Genomic DNA, 20520 nt, shown 5'->3' with positions numbered 1-20520 from the left:
TTTTTCCACAACGCGTTTGCAAGTTCATGTCGCTCAATCCCTTGTTTACGCCATCCAAACACCCGTTTTCACCATCACGACCCCTTTCCCCACACAATGTCTCGCCCAAATACATACCGCAGACCATCAGGCCTCTCCATACGACCTCCATCCCCACCTCTCCGACAAGCTTCCCAGTCTATAACAACTCCCATATACCCTTCACAGTCACCCTACAACCTTTACTCACCCAGACGTAATCCTCTCCCGCCATCGCCCACAGTTTCTAATGTCTCTTATGCAAGCTCAAGCAAGGGTTCTTCAGGAGTTGGTATAGATATGCCGCCACCGTTGCCGGTGAAAAGCGACAAGAGGCTGCCTGCTCCACCACCGCCGGGAGGAAGCGTGCTTGGGAGCCCATATAGAGGTGGGAAGGCTGCACGAACGGTGGGTGCAGGAGCGTACGATAATAAGCTAGTATGTATACTGAGTCGCTACCGAGATTAGTCTGACGCTATGTAGGTCTCTTCAACGCTTTCTCATCTCCCTCCTCTCCCGCCGTTACCTTCCCCAAACCATTCTTCGTCCCAGACCCATTCTCTTCACCCACCTTCTCACTCGTCTACCAACCTTGTCGTCTTTCCGGATGGAACGCCACTCACTGACCATTCGCAATCCCATGGTATAACAGGCCATGAACCGTTGATGGGTCGGGTGGCTGAGAATATGACGATGGCACATACCAGTCCCAGCAGTCCTTGGAGTTTGTTAACGGTTCATGTGTTACCGTTGTTTGCGGGCAGTGCTCTGAAGACGCCTCTAGAGGATCTTAAGTGAGTCATAATGGTCGGACCTCACTTAATTCAGATGCTGATGGTGTGAACAGTCAACTATGTCATTCCCATATAGTCACCACATCCCAAAGGTCACCGCCAGCCCGCATTGTAGCTCTTTTATCGTCGGATTTACGCGAATTTATTGCATCGGGCATGCTGACGCTTAAGGCCAAATTTGACACATTAGAAGAGAGCAAAGTCGTCAGTCGAGCGGCCGAGGTCTGGAGCTTTTTCTGGGCACAAGTACTTCCCGTAAGTTTTAAGGATCATTTACGGGTCAGCCGTCGCGAAATACCGCTGATGGACTTCAGTACGTGGAAGGGGTCTTCTTGCCTTTTACCCAATTACGAGATGTCCCCACGAATGCCTCATCCAGCTCCACCACAGCGAATAATACAACATTGGCATTATCTCCTATTCCTGTTCGACATCTCCTTCTCTCCGGGTTCCTGTTACATATCCTTCTTCCTCTTCTACCTCGCCTCATGCCTTTGATCATGCCTCAACCTTCATCCCCTTTCCCCCATCCTGTTAACCCTCCATTGCCTCAAGATCTCTCCAGGATTCTTCAAATGTCTCTTGTTCTTTCCACCCAAGCCAAATACTCGAGCTTTTGTCCTCCGTCCTCCTCATCAGTCTCTGTTGGCAGGGACGAAGAAGTTCGAAACAATGTGGAGAGCCTAGGACAGGCTGTTCGCTATCGAAATCAGCAGAGTGAAATGGAGCAAGCAGCCGCCATGGCGGGCAGTGCAGCTGGTTCACCAGCTGGGACTCCTGGCAGTGGTAGACACGGACAATGGACGCCTTCCCCTCGTAGCAGTCTGGGATTACAGCATAGACCCTCTATCGGCCATGCAGGCAGGTATAGGCGTCGAGGATGGCGAGCATCTAGTTATATGGGCCAGCTTGCCCTTGGACCCAATGATGGATCCGGTCCTGTGTCTCGTCAAAATTCTACGTTTGCCGATGGTCAACAAGACCATTGGTGGGGTCGTCCAATGGATGAAGACGACGAAGATGACGACATGGAAGAGACGACGCCCAATTCTAACGTCGCCCCCGCTGGCGCTGGCGCAGGTTCCGGTCCTGGAGGGCGGAGGATGCGAGGGGAGACGACCGATTCGTACGATAACGGGTCATTGCACATCACAGGATCGATGATGAGCGGGCAAACGACGTCATCGACTACGACGGGAAGTTCAACATTGACTGCCGGATCGACAGCGACCGTTGGGGGACCGATAGTGCGAGGAGAGAGTTTAGCAAGTTATGGGGAAACACCAACGCCTTCGGCAAATGTGTTGAACGGCACTGGGAGGAATGGAGGAGAGATTATGTATGGTAGGTATGGTGGGTCATAGGAAGGTGGTGGTGATTCTTCATAGGAGCCTTTTCGGCGAGCTGTAGCATATATGGACAAAATGGGCTTGCTGGCCGGCCTGGTATCAATGTTGTATGCATGTGTCATGAATCTTGGGTATACAAAAGTTCCGCCTTCCCCCCACTTCACCCAAACGCCTCTTACTCGCTCTTACTCGTCGTTCTCCGGCTGCTCTTCCTCCAAGATTCGTACTAATTTCACGTACATTTCCGTCGTGTCGTCCCCTCGCAACTGATCTGAAAGGAACCTGGTCTCTACTTGCATTTGGATCTATATCCATACTCTTGTCAGATTCTTTTCTTTCTCAAGGAAATTCGGTGAGTACAAGGACGTACCATCTCCAAAGCACCCCTTATAACACCACAAAGCACGTTTGAGAACCAAAGCCCCCCTTCTCGCGCATCTGGTGGCAACTCTGCGAACTCTGCTAACGGGTTCTCGTCGAAAGTGAGGATAAACTCTGAAGGTTGGGCGAGGTTGTTTGTAGGTTGTTGGGTGGGTGGAGGGAAGGAGACGGTGGGCGTGATTGCTAGGAAACTTCGGAAAGCGACCTGCAGTTGGGAGTTTTACCAGTTTAGTCTCAGGATAGACATGATAAGAGAGATATGAGAGAGAGAGGAGGGACATACTTTGGAGATTACTTCGGCGGTTTCGCCAAACGATTGGCAGCGCTGTAAGCCTGTACGAGCGAGGAAGTCTTCAATCAATCGAGTACCGATGTTATAACCCCTATAAGACGCAAGACGCTGCGCATCAGCATGTCTACCCCACTCTTATAACACGTCGCAAATTCATGAACCCACATCTTCTCAAGCTGCTTGTTGACCTCTCCATAGTCTTCATAATCCTATGCAAATAAAAAAGGTTAGGCCTGTTGCGGATACGAGGCCCTTCACAGAATGAAGACACACCTTAATGAGTTGGACAACCAAGGCGCCATATGTGAGAGTGAATAATTCGGCATTCTAATTACGTGAATCGTCATGTCAGCGTATCGATGTAAGCTTGTTCTTTCCATTTTAAACTGACCACCTTGTCCGTTCGCTTCCATATATCATCCTATATATACAGCGCATCATCAGCATCGCAGGTTTTTGAATGGCACAACAGTGAAAAGCTTACGCCGATTGCCTTGTACTGTTTTGCGCCTGCTGACATTTCAAAAATTCCGGTGTAGAAGAGGATCTTTTCGCAATGTTGTTAGATGCCTTGTATATGTCCTCAATCGACTAAGTTGATGTTCCTTCAATGGGATTTGATGTTATAGAACGAAGCAAGAGTAAAGGGGTGAGACGGAGACCGGACTATAGGTTGCGAACGAACAAACGCGGCACGACAACAATAAATAAATGACGATTTGCCTTTCTAATAAGCGGATTACGCTCATTAGAAACTCGATCTCCTAACTATTAAATAATTATAATATTTTTTGCAACTAATAAGGGCATAAATCGCATAAGTAAAAGTACGTAGTAAACTGTAAATCGTGAACATCTACTTTCTTAGTCCGTCGCATATTCCCTATTCTTCTGACATTCATCACCCTATCGCCTCTAAAATTGTCCTTAAAACCCGAAAATGGCAGCTGTATGCCGCTTTTGTTCCAGCTCGCTTTACGCAACTTCTTTTTTAGAACCCAAAGCTTTCCTCTTCAATCTCCAATCCTCCAACAGCCCTCTGCTTCTTGTCATCCAATCTCCATCCTGCATTCAACACATCCTCTAGCAAACCGTCTGGACCACAGGTGGTAACACACACGCCGCAGGGGGAAACTCCTGTGCCCGCGTAACGGGCAATAGTTTCATCCACGATACCAGACACAAAGACGCCGACATCAGGTCGACCGGGATGAACTACGATACCTGAAAGGATAGATGATGTAAGGTCGCCCTCGGAAGCTGGATGGTCGGTCATGTACGCAAACTTTTCCTTGTCACCTTCCAATTCAGGGGAAAGGTCAACGGGGGTGCGGGATCCAGAGGAGATGCCTTCGGAAGAAGCAGAGCGAGAGATGTCGGTTGTGATCTTCTCATTGTCTAGAGCAGGGGTGGCATGGAGATTGAGGAGGTGAATATCGTGGTCATCGGCTGTCTGAGTGATGTGGATGTGGACTCGCAAGGCGGTAGGCTGTAATTTTTGTTCTTTGCTTGCAAGGCACTTAGTCTCCCAGTTCCTAGCGTCTCTAACGAGTTGGTGAATAGTAGGCATGAGGGGTGCAGCCATGGCAGCAGTACGGACCATCCAGACCAAATCAACGGTTCTCGCTCGGACGGCACCTCGAGGGGCCGCAAGGACGAGCTCTTGAACAAGACCCAAAGAATGAGTGACACCAGAACCACCAGCGATGGTAAGAACAGAGGAGTAAGAGCCGGGGAGCATGTTGCCAAAGCCGCCATAGGGACCTTCGACGATTACAGTCACTTTGCGAGGTGTACCATTCGCTTCAGCGTCACCGGTTGGCTTTGTGGCGAGTTTGCAGAGTCGCCGAGACCAGTCACCAGCGTCCTTGATAAGTAGAACAGCGGGTCCAGCATCGGCAGCAGAAGCAATGGTGAAGGGGTGACCCTCAAGAGCGTGGACAAAGCCGGTAGCGGGGACTCGGAGTCGAACGTGCTGACCCGCACGCCAGCCAGTGCGAAGAGCAGGAATGGTGAGTGTGACGAAATCGGTACCCGGGTGAGCAACGAGCTCGGCGGTAGCAAAGCGGGTCTTGGTCATGGCAAAGAAGCAAGAGATGGCGTACACGAGCGCTGAAGGCACGCTGGAGTAGACGTCAGACATTTATGCGCTACATCGGATCATAATATACACTTACGTGATGGCGATAGCATATGACTGGTGTCTGATGTGATAGCCCAGACCGACGAGCATGGCAACGAATCCAAGGATGTGAGCCACCTAAAGATAATTCAGCTACACGAAACTTTGAGAATGAAGCGGACGATTGCCCAATTGCCCACCTTGAAGATACCGTAAAAGGCGTTACGGGCCCATGGCACGGAAGTGATCATAATGATGATGAAGGCGGCGACCGCAACCCAGCCATATATGACATAGAGCTTAGCATTCTGGGCAGTGAAATCGCCTTCTCGAGCCCATTTGACAACTACAAGCAGGTCAGTCCTGGGCACTTACACTTTGAGAGAAATCTCACCGTAAGCAACAACGTGCCAGACAGTAGCAGCAAACATCAGTCTGCCAGATACCTTGTGCCAGATCTTGAGCCTCTCGTAACTCTTGCCAACCAAGAGACCAAGGATATTGTTCCGCACACCGAGGGCGATACAGAGTGGGAAGTGGGCGGCTGCGACATATCCGCTCCGTTTGTAATCAGCTCCGGAGCCACTGTTGGCGGCTTTAGGTTGGAGGTCTGACTTCCAGCAGAGTGTAAAGAGGACAAGCAAAAGATAGAACAAGAAGAGGTAAAACTCGTACATCTTCATGAAGGACTTGAAGCCATATCCCAGGCGCTGGAATGGACGTGCGAAGAATAGTGTGGAGGCATAAGGAATGTAAGAAAGAAGGGGCCTGATATGGGCAGGGGGCTGGACAGAGGGTGAAGGGTCGGATGATGATTGAGAGTCGTGGTCGTCTGAAGAACTAGAATGTCGTGAATCGTCCGTAGACGAACGCGATCCTCCCCTCATGAGCCATCCTGTCCATAACCCCCCTCCACGCTGACGTTTGCAGGAGGCAGAGGCTCGCGCAAAGAATCGAGGGAGAATAAAGATCCAGCATAAAGCGAAGAGAGCTGCCAAACCAATCCAAGTGTCTTGTATCATTTGTTCTGAAGTTGGTAAGTCAGTGCTTACTCTTGAGCATGCTATGAATTACTCACGATCCAACAAGTTTTGTGCCTTCTTCTCTGCCTGCATTTTTGCTTGCAAAGAAGCCTGCGCTGGAGTCATCGTCTCTGCTGACTGTGAACCATGGCCGTCGCCTTTGGCAAAGTTGACGATAACCGCAGTGGCGGTAGCAGCAATGGACGACATGTTGTTGACCAGCAGATGTCGATTGAGGCTGATGGGATGTTAAGTTGGGATATAAGAAGGGAGTGGGCGGTAGGGAACAAGATTTTGCAGTCAGCTTTTATAAAGAGCGAATCATGTCTTCGGGATTCTCGTCATTGTTGTCTTGAAATTTCACCTGGTTCAGGTCCCATATCGACGCACAACAACCCAAAACGACCCTGTCGGTAAGAAGTAAGGGTATAGACTGTTCAAAGAATGGTGTCGGGGTATAAGGCCGAAAGATTGTAAGGTGATAAAGGTGTCGGTATGTCGTCAGGTTCCTAATTCTGGTGACTAACTGGTATATAACGCATGAAAGTGGTAGACCGACACAGACGCTGCTGATGGCCGGGTTATCGAGAATCAGCTTCTATAACGGCCCCATCTGCAGACGAAGATGATAGTCCCATAAGAAAGCATTCCCACCAAGTCTTCTGTGGGTGGAAGTGACAAGATACACCCAATCTGCTTAACATACGCCGACAGAGTTGCAATCAGATAAGAATATCGCATTGTAAAGCCGAAAGGATTGTGCCTTTCAGGAAAAGTGAGTCTAGTGGGGTCCGATAATAGAAGTTCGCTCTGATATCGAGGGAACAGGGCCAGCCTGAGCGAGTTGTCGGCCGTCATCCATTGAGGCTACATCAAGAGTAATAGCTATAGCAATTTAGGGTAGTTGATAGAGTAGGGAAGCTATCAGATAAAGTCGAAAGGCGACGATGCAAAAGTTGTCGTTCCAGGCGTGCATCCATCTTATAAACGAGTTTGTAGCGCATTAATTCAGGCACGCTGGGTATGTTCCTGGTGCAGATGCTAGACTGGTGAAGATGAGCCGTTTTCGCTCGCTCGCTCACCCATCGTCTACTTCTTGTGCCGACTGACGCTCAACATTCCATGCATCATCCTTATGCGTACTCTGGCAGGGCTTTGCAACAACTTGTCAGCGGAACGGAAGCTATAGTGCTCTGTGCAAAGCAGCTATTGAGAGGACAAGTCTTTTGCATAATGTTAAGTAGATTTCCAATCTTCTTTAAGCATCCGTCGATCACTGCTGCAGTAGTACTTTAGGACTTCCAGCCGCCACCACCATATGACACACATCAATTGTCAATCATCACTTATGTGCTTGTTTCAGTTCCAGATCTGAGGTGCAGCCACCATTTTTTTAGCTCAGGCTATCAAATCCCAGAATAGAAAGTGGTTAGTGGCCTTTTTTTTTCTCTACTTGGCTTTTGACGAGGCCCACTGGAATTCGGCCGATTGCCCAATGATTCTGCTCAAGAATCTGCCGGAGAATCACAACGACCCAATTCTAACTGGTCTGCAATCTGCGTTGTTTTTGCGTTGCGATAGTATACTACTTTTAGCATTTTTGTATTTCCTGCAGGCTGTAACCGTTTTATCCGCAGCATTCGTTCGTGATACCGATTATATATCTATGCGCGTCCGAACGACTACGTACTGCATATGCCGCCGTACCTGGCACAGAGAAAAAAGTACGATATTACAACGATAAAACAGCGAATGATCACCCACTACACGCATGTGCATTGTTCCATATGCTGGCATTATCTCCTCGTTTTTGCCCAGTTAGACATCCCCCCAGCTCTGAACAGGCCCAGACAACCACTCTCCTTTGAATCCACCATCTTCATCTTCCGTAACAACGAAGCAGTCTTCCAATCTCACGCCGACGCCATTGATACCATTCACGGGCTTCCCATTTATCGGCAGATAGATTCCCGGCTCAAGACTAAACACATGTCCGGATCGGACTTGCCTTTCGCCCAACGACCCTTGTATCAAGTATGGGGACTCGTGCCCTTCTATTCCAATACCATGGCCCAGACGATGGGTGAAGATGTCGAAATTAGGGATATCGGTGCCGGCTGTTGAACCGGCCCAAGAGTCAATTGCACTGCGCGCAGCCTTGTCGAGCTGTGCAAACGTCGCTGGGATGGTGGTATTCGTTGTTTTGAGGTACGCATAAGGCGCATGTTGGGCTTTATGCACTGCCTCCCAAATTTCTATGTGGGAGAGGGGAATCTTGGAATTTGCCAGAGCGAACGTCTGAAAATAAATCAGGACACCACGTCGTGGGTGCGGATTAATCTGCTCACCCTGGTTATATCTGACACATATCCTCCCCATTTCCCTCCTGCGTCTATGAGCACCATCTCGCTTTTGATCAATTTGCGATCAGTCCCTGAGCCATGAGGCAAAGCGGCGTTCTCTAATTCATGATCAGCCACTGCAGCGCCTCTTCATGAAACAAGAAACTCACCACCGAACAGTACCAGTCCTTCTCCTCCCATCAGGCCTGTCTTTGCCATTTCCTCTTCCAGTATACGACTAGTCTTTGATTCGCTGATGCCCAAATGCATTCTCTTTCTCGTTTTTCGAATTGCATGCAAAGTTTTCTGATTGGCACATCTGAGTAACCCCACTTCCCAGTGGCTCTTTCTCTCTCTAATCAGCCCAATCTTCTCCAATACTTCATAATTCTTCTCCTCCCTCAGCACGTTTCTTAGCCCTTCTGCAACGAACTGCCGAGTCAACCCATCCAGAACAAATGCGTTTATCTCATCATCTAACGCCGCCTTGAGAGCCTCATAGGGACTTTGGTCTTCCCTCCATTTCACCCAGGTCACTAACCCATCCAAATCCTTGGGGAGTTCGATCAGGCTAGCTCGCAACGCCTCAAATTCGGGAGTAACCAGGAAGATTCTTGGAGATCCTTGAGAAAAACGCCCGATGGCCACAAAGAATGGTCTTTCGGATAACCACCAGTCTTGGGTAGAGAACCCACCGATAAAATAGGATGCAGATGGGCCTGGCTCTGCAATCCATACTGTTGACTGAGGCAATTCCGAAACGAGAGAGTCGAGGCGATTAGAATAGGTCTTCGGAGGAGGTGTGAGAAGAGCTTCACACTTGCGGTTGAATGCTGCCGAAAGCGAAGACGAGTCAGACGTGGAAAGGGATGCGATAATACCCATCAAGGATGCGCTAGACATGTACTTTAGGGCACCTATGAAGGCCGCCAAGAATAATATCGCGACGATTACTCGCTGACCGAATGTCGACACTGGTCTTGTAGGCTTGTGGCCATCCTCGACGTTGCCCAAGCTAGTTTCAGACGGCTTGATAGATGTCCGTGTTAGCCGAATGCAGTTTGTGATTTCTAGCCATTAGATACCTTTCCGAAAAGATCAGCCTCTATCAGAAGACTATCATGAATGCCTTGCTGCTGCTGGTGTTGCGAAGGCGCGAAAAAACCCAAGCCCATGGCAAGTAACGTGCGTTTTTTGAAGACAAGGAGCAGTGAGATGTATATAATGACACACGGCGAATTACTCTACATACACAAGCCACCGACACTGCGCAAAGCTAGGGTATATATATCATACAAAAAGGACAATATGTTGCCTCTTTGCTATTCGTTCGCGGATAGTCGCGTATGACACGCAGCCAGGCCCAAGGGCCCAAGAATAATATCCCCCATTGTCGTCATCACTAAAGAAATTTAAGTGAGGTTGCGAATAAAACCTCCATATTTCTATTCTCTCTGAGAACGAATCCGAGCTCCTCGATCATCGATGGATCCACCAACGAATGGATAATACGATGCTGGCTGCAGCACAGAGAGCTGCATGAAGAATCGTACAGCAGTACAAATAATGTGAGCTATGATATTAATTTACAAACTTCAAACCCTTATACCAGTGTCCTTTGCTACATCACAAAAATGAAATAAAATCATGTCGGCCACAAGAACTACAGCTTCCTTCGTTCGCGATCGAAGTCATGAACTCAGTTTTTACGGGTGGTTGGATGGCGGCGGCAGAGGGCCGGCAGGAGCAGCAGGAGCCTTTGGCAATGCCCGTGGCTCAAACTACGATCGAGGGGGGGATGTTAGTATCTACTTCGTAAGTGTATAAAGTTAACCCAAGTTACGCACACCGTGCTTCGCCTTAAGGGCGAAAAGATCACTGATCTGCTGTTCAAGTGCCCTTTTCTCCTCTCGTACCTTGCCGAGCTCATTCATCGACTTGTTGACTTCTGCGTTCAATAATCTCTTGAATTCTTCGATGTGTACTATAGGCAGTGGTCAGGCGACAACACAACTCTCGACGATGCGAACACTCACACATGACATTAACGGTCGTGGCCTTCTGCATCGATTCGAGAAAACGCATTTTATCCCCCCTGATCTCCTCTGTGAGGTCTAAGGTGACAAATAAGTACATGCAATCATAGAAGATCAGGTCAACCTACCGGTGGCCACAGCTCTCAAAAGCATCTCGTTCTCATGTCTCTGTCTCTCCAAGACCTGTAGTATCTCCGCAGTTGCTGACCCGTAGTCAGCAAGCAAACGGAAAGCTAGCAAAAGGTGACTCACCACTCTCCTGATTAGCTTGTCTCTGTTGGTCCTGACCCATCATCATGACAAGCGTATCCAATCTCTGGCCCGTCATGCCATCCACTTCGTTTCGATGCTTTTGCTCAACCAACATACTGTGCATATCGGCTACCAGCGCTGGCAGCCCCTGGGATCCGTCTGAAGACTCTGGTCCGACAAGGGTATCCAAGCGTTTTGACATAGTACCGAGCTCGGCGGAGCTGTTCTGGACAAATTTCTCAAGCCAACCGTTGAGATCAGTTAAGTCTGTAAGATGGCTGTTAGAGTGGTGAATTAATGGTTGATGAGGAGAGATAACTTACATTTACCTATATCAGCAGCTTGCGCTTTTTGGAACCCTCTCGCTTCATTCAGTTCCTTCAAGATACCCATAGCTTCCTCCATCTTCTTCACAGTCTCCTCCGGGAACCGTGCCGTTGTGGGGACAATGGTTGGCGAAGCTGATTTGGCAACGGCGAGCTGATCTAAAGGAGCCTCATCTTTTTCATTGTGGCCGCGTTCGGATGGTGTCGGGACATTGCTGAGTACATGTAGCTCCTGCTGTTTTAGAAGTTTGGGTTCGTCGGACTGAGACAATAGTTAGTATGTCATTTCTCCTTTTTCTATAAGTACTCACGCTGTCGCCCATTATCTTAGCCACTTCTTCACCTGCGTATTTTTCTTCTTCATTCTTCTCATCCGGGCGTGCTATATGTTCTCCAACGATCACATTTTCGACTTCATTAGACGCTCCAGTCTCTTCTTTGAATGACGGAACGGGCTTTCGGCTAGCTACCGTTTTGGGAGTGACTGGAGCAGCTGGGCTTTCCACTGCTTTGCGCATGATGGTCGAGAAACGCTCGATAGAGGGGTCATTATCCGTCCCAGGCGTTTCACTTTCCGAAAGAATCATTCCATTTTCTCCACCATCCGGTTTTCCTTCGAAATTGATCGGCCCAGGCACATCCGTTGTCACTATTGCAACTTTCTCAGTCTCCTTGCTGCTAGTTGTCGCTTCACACTGTCGGCCGAGGAAGGCCTGGTAAAGGGCGGTCAAATGATCAAGTTTTCGGTGAATTTCTGATACATCTGACGGTACCGGCTGAGGCACGACTTCCTTCTGCGTAGCTTCGACCGGAGTCCTGAGGGCGAAGAGCTCAGGCATGATCAGGGGATGGTCGTTCTGCATGCCTTCAGGAACCGCAAATGACGTTTGTGGGGGAGACTTGTCTTCGACCGCTGAATTCAGAGGACTTCTAGGAGCATCGGCAAGCGAACGAGAAGTGTTGTATTGAGAAGCTTGCGGAGCGAGAGGAGCTGGCATAATGAGATGAGCAGGCCATCGACGTCCGGGCATTGGTGGCTGTATGGGTGTTGGAGATGCAGGCCGCAGGTTAGGAGCTGCGGCTGCCAGGGCCTTCTCACGGGGAAGGTCTGCAAGCTCGACAGCCTGTAGATGAGGTGTATCTTCCATTTCGATGTTACCTGATTTAGATTCGAATGGCACCGGCATCGCCATCATTGCTGATCCTGCGAAAGAGGCATCTGAAACCTGTGTCGGAGCACAGGAAACGGCTGCCGCATCATTTGCAGTATGCTCCGCGGTCGCTACGTTCCCAATGGCTCCTATTTCCTGCTGGGCTTTCGTCTCTTCGATAAGTCTCCGTATCATAGCAACTTCCGCATACAGTGTATTTAGCCTCTCTTCCAAGACCTTCGGGTAAGGGGCAGTCTCTGGATCAGCTATTGAAGTCGTACGGCCTTCTAGGCTTTCCAGATGCCCGTACACCTTACTCAAATCCAAAGGCTCTTGTGCGCCGGCAGGAGGAGAAAGATTGTCTTCTTCAACGACTAAACCTTTTTCTTGACTGGTCTCCAACAAACTGCGGCGCACAGCTGTCAAATCTTCATGGAGGGCCTCTAATTTCTCCTGGAGAGCTTTGGGATAAGGCGCAGTCTCAGGATCAGATATCATTCGGGATTGATCCATGAGGACCTGAACGTTTTCTAGAATTTTATTGAGATTCGCGGAAGGCAGGGCAATGGGCACTGTAGGCTCTTCAGTAAGTGGCAGAGGGTGGACATCATTGAGGATGGGAGAAGGTTCCTGTTCGAGAGATAGGGCTACAGGAAGGCCGGGAAGCGACTGGGTAGTATCGCTTTCAGGACTGCAAGCGCTCTTCGCCGTCATCATGCTCGCAGGTCTTGGAAAAGGTGCTCGAGTAAAAAGAGGAGCCAAGTCCTCTTCCTTATTTTCAACCTCAGCAAGCCCTGATAATTCCGCTGTGGGAGAGGGCGCCTTATCCTCTCCAGTTTTTTGTCCGTTTTGCTTCTTTTTCTCCTCCTCGGTCAGGTAGAGCTTACTGGGCACTCTATGCGACAACAACGAGCTTCTGTGCTTCGGTCGTTGAGACGCACCGGATGCTGACATCGGGCTTGGGCTCGAAACTGCCCCCATTGCAAGATCTCGCGAAGTCGAAGGCTGAGCTACAACAGCAGGTGTGACGGCTCTGGTAGGGGGTGTCGTCTGGGAACTTGCAGATGGTATTCTTGAAGAGACTCGACGACCAAAAGTGTTGCTTGAAACTGGTCTGGGACCTCGCACGGTTGGCCTGCTTATTACCTCTTCATTAGAGTTTTCTTTTTCATAGGTTGACGGTGTTGAAAGAGTGCTGGCCCGTGATATAGTATCGGTTGGTTCATCCCTCATGACCATCTCCCTTCCTGGCGTATTGACGAGCGTTTCTGTGCTCGAAGAATGAGAATTGTTAGGACGTGAACCAACATTTTTGTGCAGCCGTAGTGGTTGAGTGGTAAACTGTGAGACAGGTCTACTCGGTGGGAGACCATCCAACGCCATTCGCATTGTCCTTGAAGGTGATGTAGAATGGTTGAACAGGTTGTCGTTCTTCGTATGACCAAATGAAATATCAACTTTGTAGCTCGTAGGAGTGAGGCTGATCTTTGGAGAAGTCGCAAGACTTGCACTGCCAACGGAGGGTTTCGGGAACGTGATGCGGCTGATATGTGTCGGTGCCCCGAACGGATCAAGTTCCTGTTCTGAAGACAGAGCGCTCCTGGCTTCCCATGCAGCCGCTCTTGACTTAACCTCGCCTCTCCCTTCCGTTTTCGTTTGCTTCGGCGTTATTTCCCCCTTATCAATATCCGTCGGTGCTCGACCAACTTGACTGGCGGATCTTGATGGGTTCAAATCCTCCGAGTCGAAGCTTAGCATCGTATCCGAATGGGGCATGGCGGTAGATTCGACATCGATTCCTGGAGTAAGGAAAGATGTTGGAGGAAGTCGGCTTCGGGCACAGGTTGATAACCCTTTTTGATTTTGAACGGGCGCTTGCCATTCAAGAATACGCTGCGAAGCCTCTGATGAGGCGTGCGACGTCGAGCGCTCGACCTCTGGTTGTTGAACAGAAGACTGTCGCCGCGGTGTTTGAGATGGATCTTTATCTGCAAACATGAGACTCACACTTTCTCGCAACGGTGAGTCCTCTTTCAACCGCGGTCTAGATCGTGGTGATTCCAGGTCATTGTTCAGAGTGTGCAATGGCCCTCCTGCAACCCATTCGTCTCCAACCTTCTGAATCGATGGAAGTGATCCGAATCCGGCATCCTCAACCGTGCCTATAGAGCCTCGATGGGGTATTGACAAAGGTGAGGAATGACGAGAAGAGCGACGGAGAGGAGAAGAAATTGAGCCGAATGGAGTTTCCGATGGGGTGATGGGCGGCAAAACTGGTGTCCTAGGCAAGATACCCCTACAAATCCACGTCGGCAATCGTTCCGCCACATCTGTAAATCACTTACCTTATAGCAGTGAGCCAAGCGTTGCGACCCTCTGACCCCTCTACAGCAATGTAGCTCCTACTCCTATCCTCCCAGGTTAATTCGATGATCTCTGCTCCCACTCCATCCGGTGCCATCGGAATGCCCTTACTCTTCAGCTCATCCTTCTTCACTATTCTCACATCCAAGCAATTCTGCATGGAGAATGTCTTGTCTGAGGGGGTTTGTGGATTGGGTGCTGAGATTTGAGAGAAAGGCACACCTCGGGCAGACTTAGTGGAAGAGCCAGAGCATCGACGAGGGGTATTCAAACTTCCAGTTCGAGGGGTAGAGAAGACAGGGCAGTAAGTGATGGAGAGCGCGTCAGATGTGAGCGTCGCCCATGACGGCAACCAGCTATCCCAAGCAGAGACAGATGAGCACGGAGTGGGGATGAGATAGATGATTGGGTCGGATCGGATCGTAGGCTGAGAGAAGTGCATTAGTACAGGGCAATATAAGATGTATTCACCTTGAAATCGGGGGACCATCTCATCTCTGCAGATCCCATTCTGTCTTTGGGAATGAACACGCCGAATCTGTCCTGATTCTCATCTATCAAAGCTCCGAAATCCTTCTTTATTTCCTTTTCCTTCTCTTTCCCCTTCCCTTTTCTTCGTGCTCCCAAAAAGTTTAACACATCCTTCAATGGAGAAACTTTCTGTTTCTTCTCCGAAGGGCTACCTTGAGGAGAATAATGTGATCCTGAAGGCGAGGGCGAAAGGTTATTATTCTGCCCTCGACCAGATTTCGTCGGTGTACGAAGATGATTCGGGGAGTTGTGGATGGATGAGGGCAGTGGATTGTGAGGAAGAGATCTGGAGGGAGTGACATGTCGAGGAAGTCCAGCAATGACATTGTCATCGGGGATGTCTTTTGGGGGAGGTAGAGGTTTCTTGTCCAGATATTCCCGGCTGAACACACCGTGAGCGTTTTGGAAAGCCGTGTGGACCTCGGGCTGGGTGGGTGTAGATGAGCAAGACTCCCATCTCTGAATCATTTTCTTTGTTGAACCCCTATCTCTTCGCAAAGGTGTGGGGACATTTTTGGTGACTGGACTGTTATTGTATGCACTATCTAGCGTCGGAGATGGGATGTAAGGAGTTTCAGCGAACGGCGGATTTGTGGGAATAGAGGATGATTCGGGATCCGTTGACTGATACACAGAGGTTGATGGTCTCATTGTAGACTTGCTGCTATTACTCCTGAGGGTCGGCGAATGATTCTGTGTGGTGTGGAGAGGGGATATTGACCTCGCGACAGGTGATTTTCTAGGTACAGTGAGTGGCCGGTGTTCAGGGGGTGTTGGTGAGGGCGTTTGCGCAGACCTCATCTGTTCAAACCGACTGGCAACATCCTTCACTTTTAGGCCTCCGCTGATGCCCAAGCCACTGCTGTAAACCTTCGACCCTTCAGACGGTTTTGAAACGTGGTTAAGACTTGGAGAGCTAGGCTTTGAACTTTCCTCGACTCGTTCGAGGATTTGCACCAAAGGCTCGAGTGTTGATTTTGTTTTGCCGGGGCTGCCGAGGTCTGGAGTAGTGAGGGCAGTGTTGGAAAAGGATTGATGGGAAGACACTGTTGAGCCGAAGGAGATCATGGTCTCCGCAGTCTGCGATGGCGATGAAAGAGGTGGGCGAAGCATTGTTCTGTTGAAGGGGCGCCGGGCGTCAGAGATGATTCACAGATGACGGATGAGTAAGGAAGGAAGGAGGCGCCGATGGGCGTCGGAGTTGTGTGGGGTTCCTCGATGTGTTGTTCTCAGCAGGTTTCTGTGTTGAAGAGAAGGAAACAAGAAAACGGAGGCTGAGTGACGAAGGTGTTTGTTTTGATGCAAAGGACGCAAACACTCGCACCAGAAATCACTCGCGGGATTAACCTTCCCATTACAAATCTGACCCTATTTACTACAAAACACTTCTAATTTGTTTCTAAGAAAGTAACCACTGTGCCTGTTCGCAGTTGTAAACAGGGGCGCGACCTGCACACAACCCATTGACCACTGCTGCAACTCCTGGCATAAAAAAGCGAGGCAGCAGCAGCTTCATCCCCAGAGATCAGTAAAGTCCCAATTAAGAAGACAAGGAGGTGGAAGCCTAAAAAAAGAGCCACTACTAGTAGAAGAAGGAATCCCCAGAAGAAGGAACACAAATCGAAATCGCTTGCGCACATAATATACATCGATCGTAGGTACGTAGGTAGTTCCCAATAAATGTTACAGCGTTAATTATTCAAGATGCCCCCTTTTCGAAATGGTGTTTTGTACTTGTACAGCACACATACCTAGCCTTGATGTAGCAGGCATTGTTCAACCCAGTAGACGACAACTTCGTTGCTGCTGGAAATGACAAGTTCAGCCCGACAACAACGACCATTTCGTCTCTCCACGTACGCCAATCGCAGATCAGCGAAGATGCCCATGTTGCTCGTCTTTTTTCGACAAATCAAGAGGTCTAACTGGGGAGCGCTTTCGAAGTACATAAATGGGACGCACGATACTCGTGGCTAATGGCTGGTTGATGTTTTCTAAGGCACTAAATTAACAGCGTTCCGTCGCTCGGCTCGTCGATGAGGGCCTTCATGAAAAAGCGATTGATGACGTAGAAGGAGTCGCGGAATTCTTTCAGTCGCGGGATTATTGTAATGATATTTATGTGGTTTGGTAATTAATGGTGGTCTCACATAGGCACTTGTGTAATCTCAGGGTAGCGTTTCGTAATTAAGTCGAATGTCCACATGGCATCTTTCATCTCGTTCTCTGACCATTCTGGCTCCGTATAAGTCTCTCTTGTATATACATATCTCTTTTCGCCAGACTCCTGAATACTACCCGATATAAGAGGCTGGAACTCAAGAGGGAAGTTTTACTGAGAAACTCCAATCCGCATAACGACTTTATCTGCAGAGGTGGTCTTCAACTTTTTCTTTCGATCTCCTTACACCGGGAGCTTTTTGGCTACTGCAACCGGCTTGTTTCTCATCACAACTCTACAAAAGAAACCGAATTATGCCTGACCGAACTCCCACGTCTCCCCGGGCAGTCGTTATTGACGTTAACAGCCCACAGATCAATCGTTCTATACCGACATCATCGCCAAACGTTTTAACTCCTTCTCGGAGTATTGGTCCGCCAAGCATGACTCATCGGGGCTCTGTGAGCCGCAAGCACCGTCCTGCAAATGATGCCGATGCGAGGGAGAGACAAACACAGCAGGACATTGAGTCTGCTATGAGCATGTGTAGGTATCCATATACATCATCTGTGGCTGTAGACTTAATAGGTTGACTGATCCATTCTTGCCCAGCTCGTGCTCGTTCCGGATCCATGAACCTTCCTGACAACAGCCCACCTATCTCCCGTCCATCTCAACTCCATTTCCCTTCAACCTCTCCCATTCAAGAATCCCATTTCCCTATGTTATCTGAAGCTGAGGAAGCGGAGATGGAACGCGCTCGGAGACTTCGTCCTGGTCGTGACAATGAGTCTGATGATGAACATGGCCATGGCGGCCATTATCACCCACATGATGAAGAGAGGGGAGGGGAAGGGCGAGAACGAAGGGACAGTATTACGGAAAGCGCTGGGTACGATTCCCATTCGAGGCTTATTCACCGCCGTGGGTCTGATAGTGATATTCACGATATGGACCGCGCTCGCCACGTTGATCTGAGATCTCTTGGTGGGCACGGTTTGAAGAACAAGTTTAATTTCTCCGCTATGGAAGAGTTTGCGATGAGGGAGCGTGAGAACTTGTTCGCATCTGAAGGTGCATGGGCCATTGACGGCGGCAATGGCGCACCAAGGAGGAGGAGCGTGCCACACAAGGGGGCTGGAGCCAGTGAAGAGAACATCCATCAGCCTGGTAGCTATGACACAGCATTTGAAAGGACCAACACCATGTCTGCTTTCGGTGACGAGACCGAACCACCATTCTCTCCCGAAAGGGGACATGGCGCGGAGGATCACGCCCAGACATTCCAACGCAGGAGGCAAAGAAAGCTCTCTCAATCTAACCCTGTGCACCGGCAGAAGAAATTGGCATTATTCGAGGGATTCGGTTCAAGTGGCGTCACCGATGGTGAATCTGCTCCGGATGCGCCATCTACCGCTTTCAAAGCTCCACGTCAGGCCAAGTCTAGCTTTGCTCCTTATACCGACGCTGCACCTGGCCACGATCGCCCTTACCGTTTCTCCTTCTATTCCAATGCTATGCCCGTCACCATCCACTCGCGAAGTCTTGCCGAGTTGCCCGCGGAAGGACAAACTTTCGAGGATCTCTTCAAAGGCAGAAATCCGTCTGGCAATGCCTCTCCTGCGGAAAACGACAGTGCTCCGAGGACGGAAGGATCTGATACTCCTAACAAGTCGGCGCCGCCTGTTGAGCCCAGTACCATGGCCTCAGCAAAGACCAATCCTAGCTTACTGAGCAAGGCGGTCGGAGCGGCTATGTCTCAGCAGGCTGGATTTGGAGGACAGCCTAACGGTGGGCTTGATGCTGATGAGGACCCGGAACAGTACACTTGGTGGTTGGATGTTTTGTCCCCAACTGATGAGGAAATGAGGATGTTATCGAAGGTAAGTGGTCTTCTCTCATTTTCAGATTGTGACCTAACAGCTTTGCAGGCGTTTGGTATCCACCCTTTGACCACCGAAGACATCTTGCTTGAAGAGACTCGCGAGAAGATTGAGTTGTTCCGAAACTACTACCTCGTTTGTTTCCGTTCATTCGACCAGGACCCATATTCCCAAACATACCTCGAACCCCTCAACATGTACATTATTGTATTCCGAGAGGGTACACTATCTGTAAGTCCTCGCTCGCATTCATCTCTTTTACCCATGGCTCATATTGCCACCACAGTTCCACTTCCGAGGTACTCCTCACCCCCAAAACGTCCGCCGCCGAATCAAGCACCTTAAAGACTACATTTCCGTGACTTCTGACTGGATCTCTTACGCCCTTATCGATGACATCACCGATGCTTTTGGCCCTTTGATTCAGGGTATCGAGTTTGAAGTCGATAGCATTGATGAGCTGGTTTTGATTTTGAAGGAAGCAGAGCAAAGTGATATGCTTAGAAGGTAAGTCTAATGCGTTTTTTGACTGAACAATTTGTGCTGATATCGCCACGAAGGATCGGCACGTGCCGAAAAAAGGTTATGGGTCTGTTGCGTTTAATGGGTAACAAGGCGGACGTCGTTAAAGGTTTGGCGAAGCGATGTGAGTGTCAAACGCGACAGTCACGAAAGCCCCTCTGATTGGTGCATGTAGGTAATGAGCAATGGCTGGTCGCACCTAAATCTGACATTGGTCTTTATCTTTCCGATATCCAGGTGGGTAGCTTACTATTGTTAATAAACAATGCTGACTTCTTTAACCCTCGTAGGATCACTTAATTACTATGACTCAAAACTTGAACCACTATGAGAAGATTCTCTCCCGATCACACTCAAACTACCTCGCTCAAATTTCTATTGAAATGACAGACGCCAATAACCAGATCAACGATGTCCTTTCGTAAGTCATGCTATCATTTCGTCCTCAAAAGACTGTACTAATCATTATTTCACAGGAAATTAACAGCTTTGGGTACCGTCTTGATGTATGTATATACCGTGCCCTTTTTATCCTATTTTTCATGCCGCTGACCGTTTCTAGTCCCATGAACTTGGTAACGGGTCTTTGGGGTATGAACGTCCACGTACCAGGACAAGACATTGAAGAAGGAGTAAGTCCTTCATTCACAGAGTAGAATAGCTCGCTAATGAAGGCATAACCAGTACACTTGGTTTGGCGGAATTCTTGGATGTCTTTGTCTTTTCGCCATGTTGGGCGCTTGGGCTACAGTGAGTCGCATCTTTCTAGCGTGACTGTCCACTGACTCTCCACCAGTACAAATGTTTTGTTGTTCGCTAGTTATTCAGATCTGCCCACACGTCCTTTTTTAACATCACATTCAGCATATGCTTTGATTTCCATTTCCATTTCATTAGCGTTTACGAATCCTATGGGGATTTAGTAGCTTGGGTTGTACCGATCATGTAATGCGGGTAATAATAGAGAAACTCAT

The 20520-nt window shown here is 49.2% G+C and overlaps 6 protein-coding genes and 1 pseudogene across 6 annotated transcripts; 3 read left to right on the top strand and 4 right to left on the bottom strand.

Moving 5' to 3' along the window:
* Nucleotides 1-50: 50 nt before the first annotated feature.
* CNG00965 (hypothetical protein) lies at nt 51-2281 on the top strand. Its single transcript, XM_024658601.1, has 4 exons — nt 51-456; nt 502-812; nt 866-1067; nt 1127-2281. Exons 1-4 carry the CDS (start codon nt 97-99, stop codon nt 2174-2176), a joined length of 1923 nt encoding a protein of 640 aa, XP_024514525.1. The 5' UTR covers nt 51-96; the 3' UTR covers nt 2177-2281.
* On the bottom strand, nt 2253-3501 carry CNG00960 (ER to Golgi transport-related protein, putative). The gene is made up of 7 exons (XM_024657504.1): nt 3319-3501; nt 3226-3255; nt 3108-3161; nt 3000-3043; nt 2826-2925; nt 2532-2747; nt 2253-2466 (listed from the first exon to the last, which is right to left on the bottom strand). Exons 1-7 carry the CDS (start codon nt 3352-3354, stop codon nt 2347-2349), a joined length of 600 nt encoding a protein of 199 aa, XP_024513195.1. The 5' UTR covers nt 3355-3501; the 3' UTR covers nt 2253-2346.
* Nucleotides 3502-3550: 49 nt separating this feature from the next.
* On the bottom strand, nt 3551-6249 carry CNG00950 (metalloreductase, putative). The gene is made up of 5 exons (XM_571837.1): nt 6035-6249; nt 5351-5983; nt 5157-5302; nt 5012-5094; nt 3551-4957 (listed from the first exon to the last, which is right to left on the bottom strand). Exons 1-5 carry the CDS (start codon nt 6186-6188, stop codon nt 3826-3828), a joined length of 2148 nt encoding a protein of 715 aa, XP_571837.1. The 5' UTR covers nt 6189-6249; the 3' UTR covers nt 3551-3825.
* Nucleotides 6250-7639: 1390 nt separating this feature from the next.
* On the bottom strand, nt 7640-9643 carry CNG00940 (hypothetical protein). The gene is made up of 4 exons (XM_571835.2): nt 9406-9643; nt 8491-9349; nt 8327-8439; nt 7640-8276 (listed from the first exon to the last, which is right to left on the bottom strand). The coding sequence occupies exons 1-4, from the start codon at nt 9493-9495 to the stop codon at nt 7797-7799; spliced, it is 1542 nt and encodes a 513-aa protein (XP_571835.1). The 5' UTR covers nt 9496-9643; the 3' UTR covers nt 7640-7796.
* Nucleotides 9644-9665: 22 nt separating this feature from the next.
* CNG00920 lies at nt 9666-14921 on the top strand (annotated as a pseudogene).
* On the bottom strand, nt 9848-16263 carry CNG00930 (osmosensor, putative). Its single transcript, XM_024657503.1, has 9 exons — nt 14921-16263; nt 14431-14876; nt 11246-14381; nt 10932-11196; nt 10609-10875; nt 10485-10559; nt 10357-10434; nt 10168-10304; nt 9848-10101 (listed from the first exon to the last, which is right to left on the bottom strand). The coding sequence occupies exons 1-9, from the start codon at nt 16091-16093 to the stop codon at nt 10027-10029; spliced, it is 5652 nt and encodes a 1883-aa protein (XP_024513192.1). The 5' UTR covers nt 16094-16263; the 3' UTR covers nt 9848-10026.
* A 968-nt stretch (nt 16264-17231) lies between these two features.
* On the top strand, nt 17232-20520 carry CNG00910 (hypothetical protein). The gene is made up of 11 exons (XM_571831.1): nt 17232-17687; nt 17754-19024; nt 19073-19255; nt 19311-19531; nt 19585-19670; nt 19722-19783; nt 19837-19967; nt 20023-20052; nt 20109-20178; nt 20231-20296; nt 20343-20520. The coding sequence occupies exons 1-11, from the start codon at nt 17456-17458 to the stop codon at nt 20364-20366; spliced, it is 2376 nt and encodes a 791-aa protein (XP_571831.1). The 5' UTR covers nt 17232-17455; the 3' UTR covers nt 20367-20520.

This window comes from Cryptococcus neoformans, assembly GCF_000091045.1.
Source record: "Cryptococcus neoformans var. neoformans JEC21 chromosome 7 sequence".
Taxonomy (NCBI): domain Eukaryota; kingdom Fungi; phylum Basidiomycota; class Tremellomycetes; order Tremellales; family Cryptococcaceae; genus Cryptococcus; species Cryptococcus deneoformans.
This window is presented reverse-complemented; position numbering and strand designations above follow the sequence as displayed.

Bases quoted from the DNA above. Each gene is read 5' to 3' on its own strand.
- CNG00965 (XM_024658601.1), top strand. From the start codon at position 97: ATGTCTCGCCCAAATACATACCGCAGACCATCAGGCCTCTCCATACGA. The intron at 457-501 runs GTATGTATACTG...GACGCTATGTAG, and splicing joins GAGCGTACGATAATAAGCTA to GTCTCTTCAACGCTTTCTCA. The intron at 813-865 runs GTGAGTCATAAT...TGGTGTGAACAG, and splicing joins ACGCCTCTAGAGGATCTTAA to TCAACTATGTCATTCCCATA.
- CNG00960 (XM_024657504.1), bottom strand. From the start codon at position 3,354: ATGTCAGCAGGCGCAAAACAGTACAAGGCAATCGGC. The intron at 3,162-3,225 runs GTCAGTTTAAAA...TCACGTAATTAG, and splicing joins GGAAGCGAACGGACAAGGTG to AATGCCGAATTATTCACTCT. The intron at 2,748-2,825 runs GTATGTCCCTCC...TCCCAACTGCAG, and splicing joins CCGCCGAAGTAATCTCCAAA to GTCGCTTTCCGAAGTTTCCT.
- CNG00950 (XM_571837.1), bottom strand. From the start codon at position 6,188: ATGTCGTCCATTGCTGCTACCGCCACTGCGGTTATCGTCAACTTTGCC. The intron at 5,303-5,350 runs GTGAGATTTCTC...ACCTGCTTGTAG, and splicing joins CTGGCACGTTGTTGCTTACG to TTGTCAAATGGGCTCGAGAA. The intron at 4,958-5,011 runs GTAAGTGTATAT...CGTCTACTCCAG, and splicing joins TCATATGCTATCGCCATCAC to CGTGCCTTCAGCGCTCGTGT.
- CNG00940 (XM_571835.2), bottom strand. From the start codon at position 9,495: ATGGGCTTGGGTTTTTTCGCGCCTTCGCAACACCAGCAGCAGCAAGGC. The intron at 9,350-9,405 runs GTATCTAATGGC...ACATCTATCAAG, and splicing joins AGGCTGATCTTTTCGGAAAG to CCGTCTGAAACTAGCTTGGG. The intron at 8,277-8,326 runs GTGAGCAGATTA...ATTTATTTTCAG, and splicing joins ATGTGTCAGATATAACCAGG to ACGTTCGCTCTGGCAAATTC.
- CNG00930 (XM_024657503.1), bottom strand. From the start codon at position 16,093: ATGCTTCGCCCACCTCTTTCATCGCCATCGCAGACTGCGGAGACCATG. The intron at 14,382-14,430 runs GTAAGTGATTTA...GTGGATTTGTAG, and splicing joins GCTTGGCTCACTGCTATAAG to GGGTATCTTGCCTAGGACAC. The intron at 10,305-10,356 runs GTGAGTGTTCGC...CACTGCCTATAG, and splicing joins CACGACCGTTAATGTCATGT to TACACATCGAAGAATTCAAG.
- CNG00910 (XM_571831.1), top strand. From the start codon at position 17,456: ATGCCTGACCGAACTCCCACGTCTCCCCGGGCAGTCGTTATTGACGTT. The intron at 19,256-19,310 runs GTAAGTCCTCGC...TTGCCACCACAG, and splicing joins TCCGAGAGGGTACACTATCT to TTCCACTTCCGAGGTACTCC. The intron at 19,671-19,721 runs GTGAGTGTCAAA...TGGTGCATGTAG, and splicing joins TAAAGGTTTGGCGAAGCGAT to GTAATGAGCAATGGCTGGTC.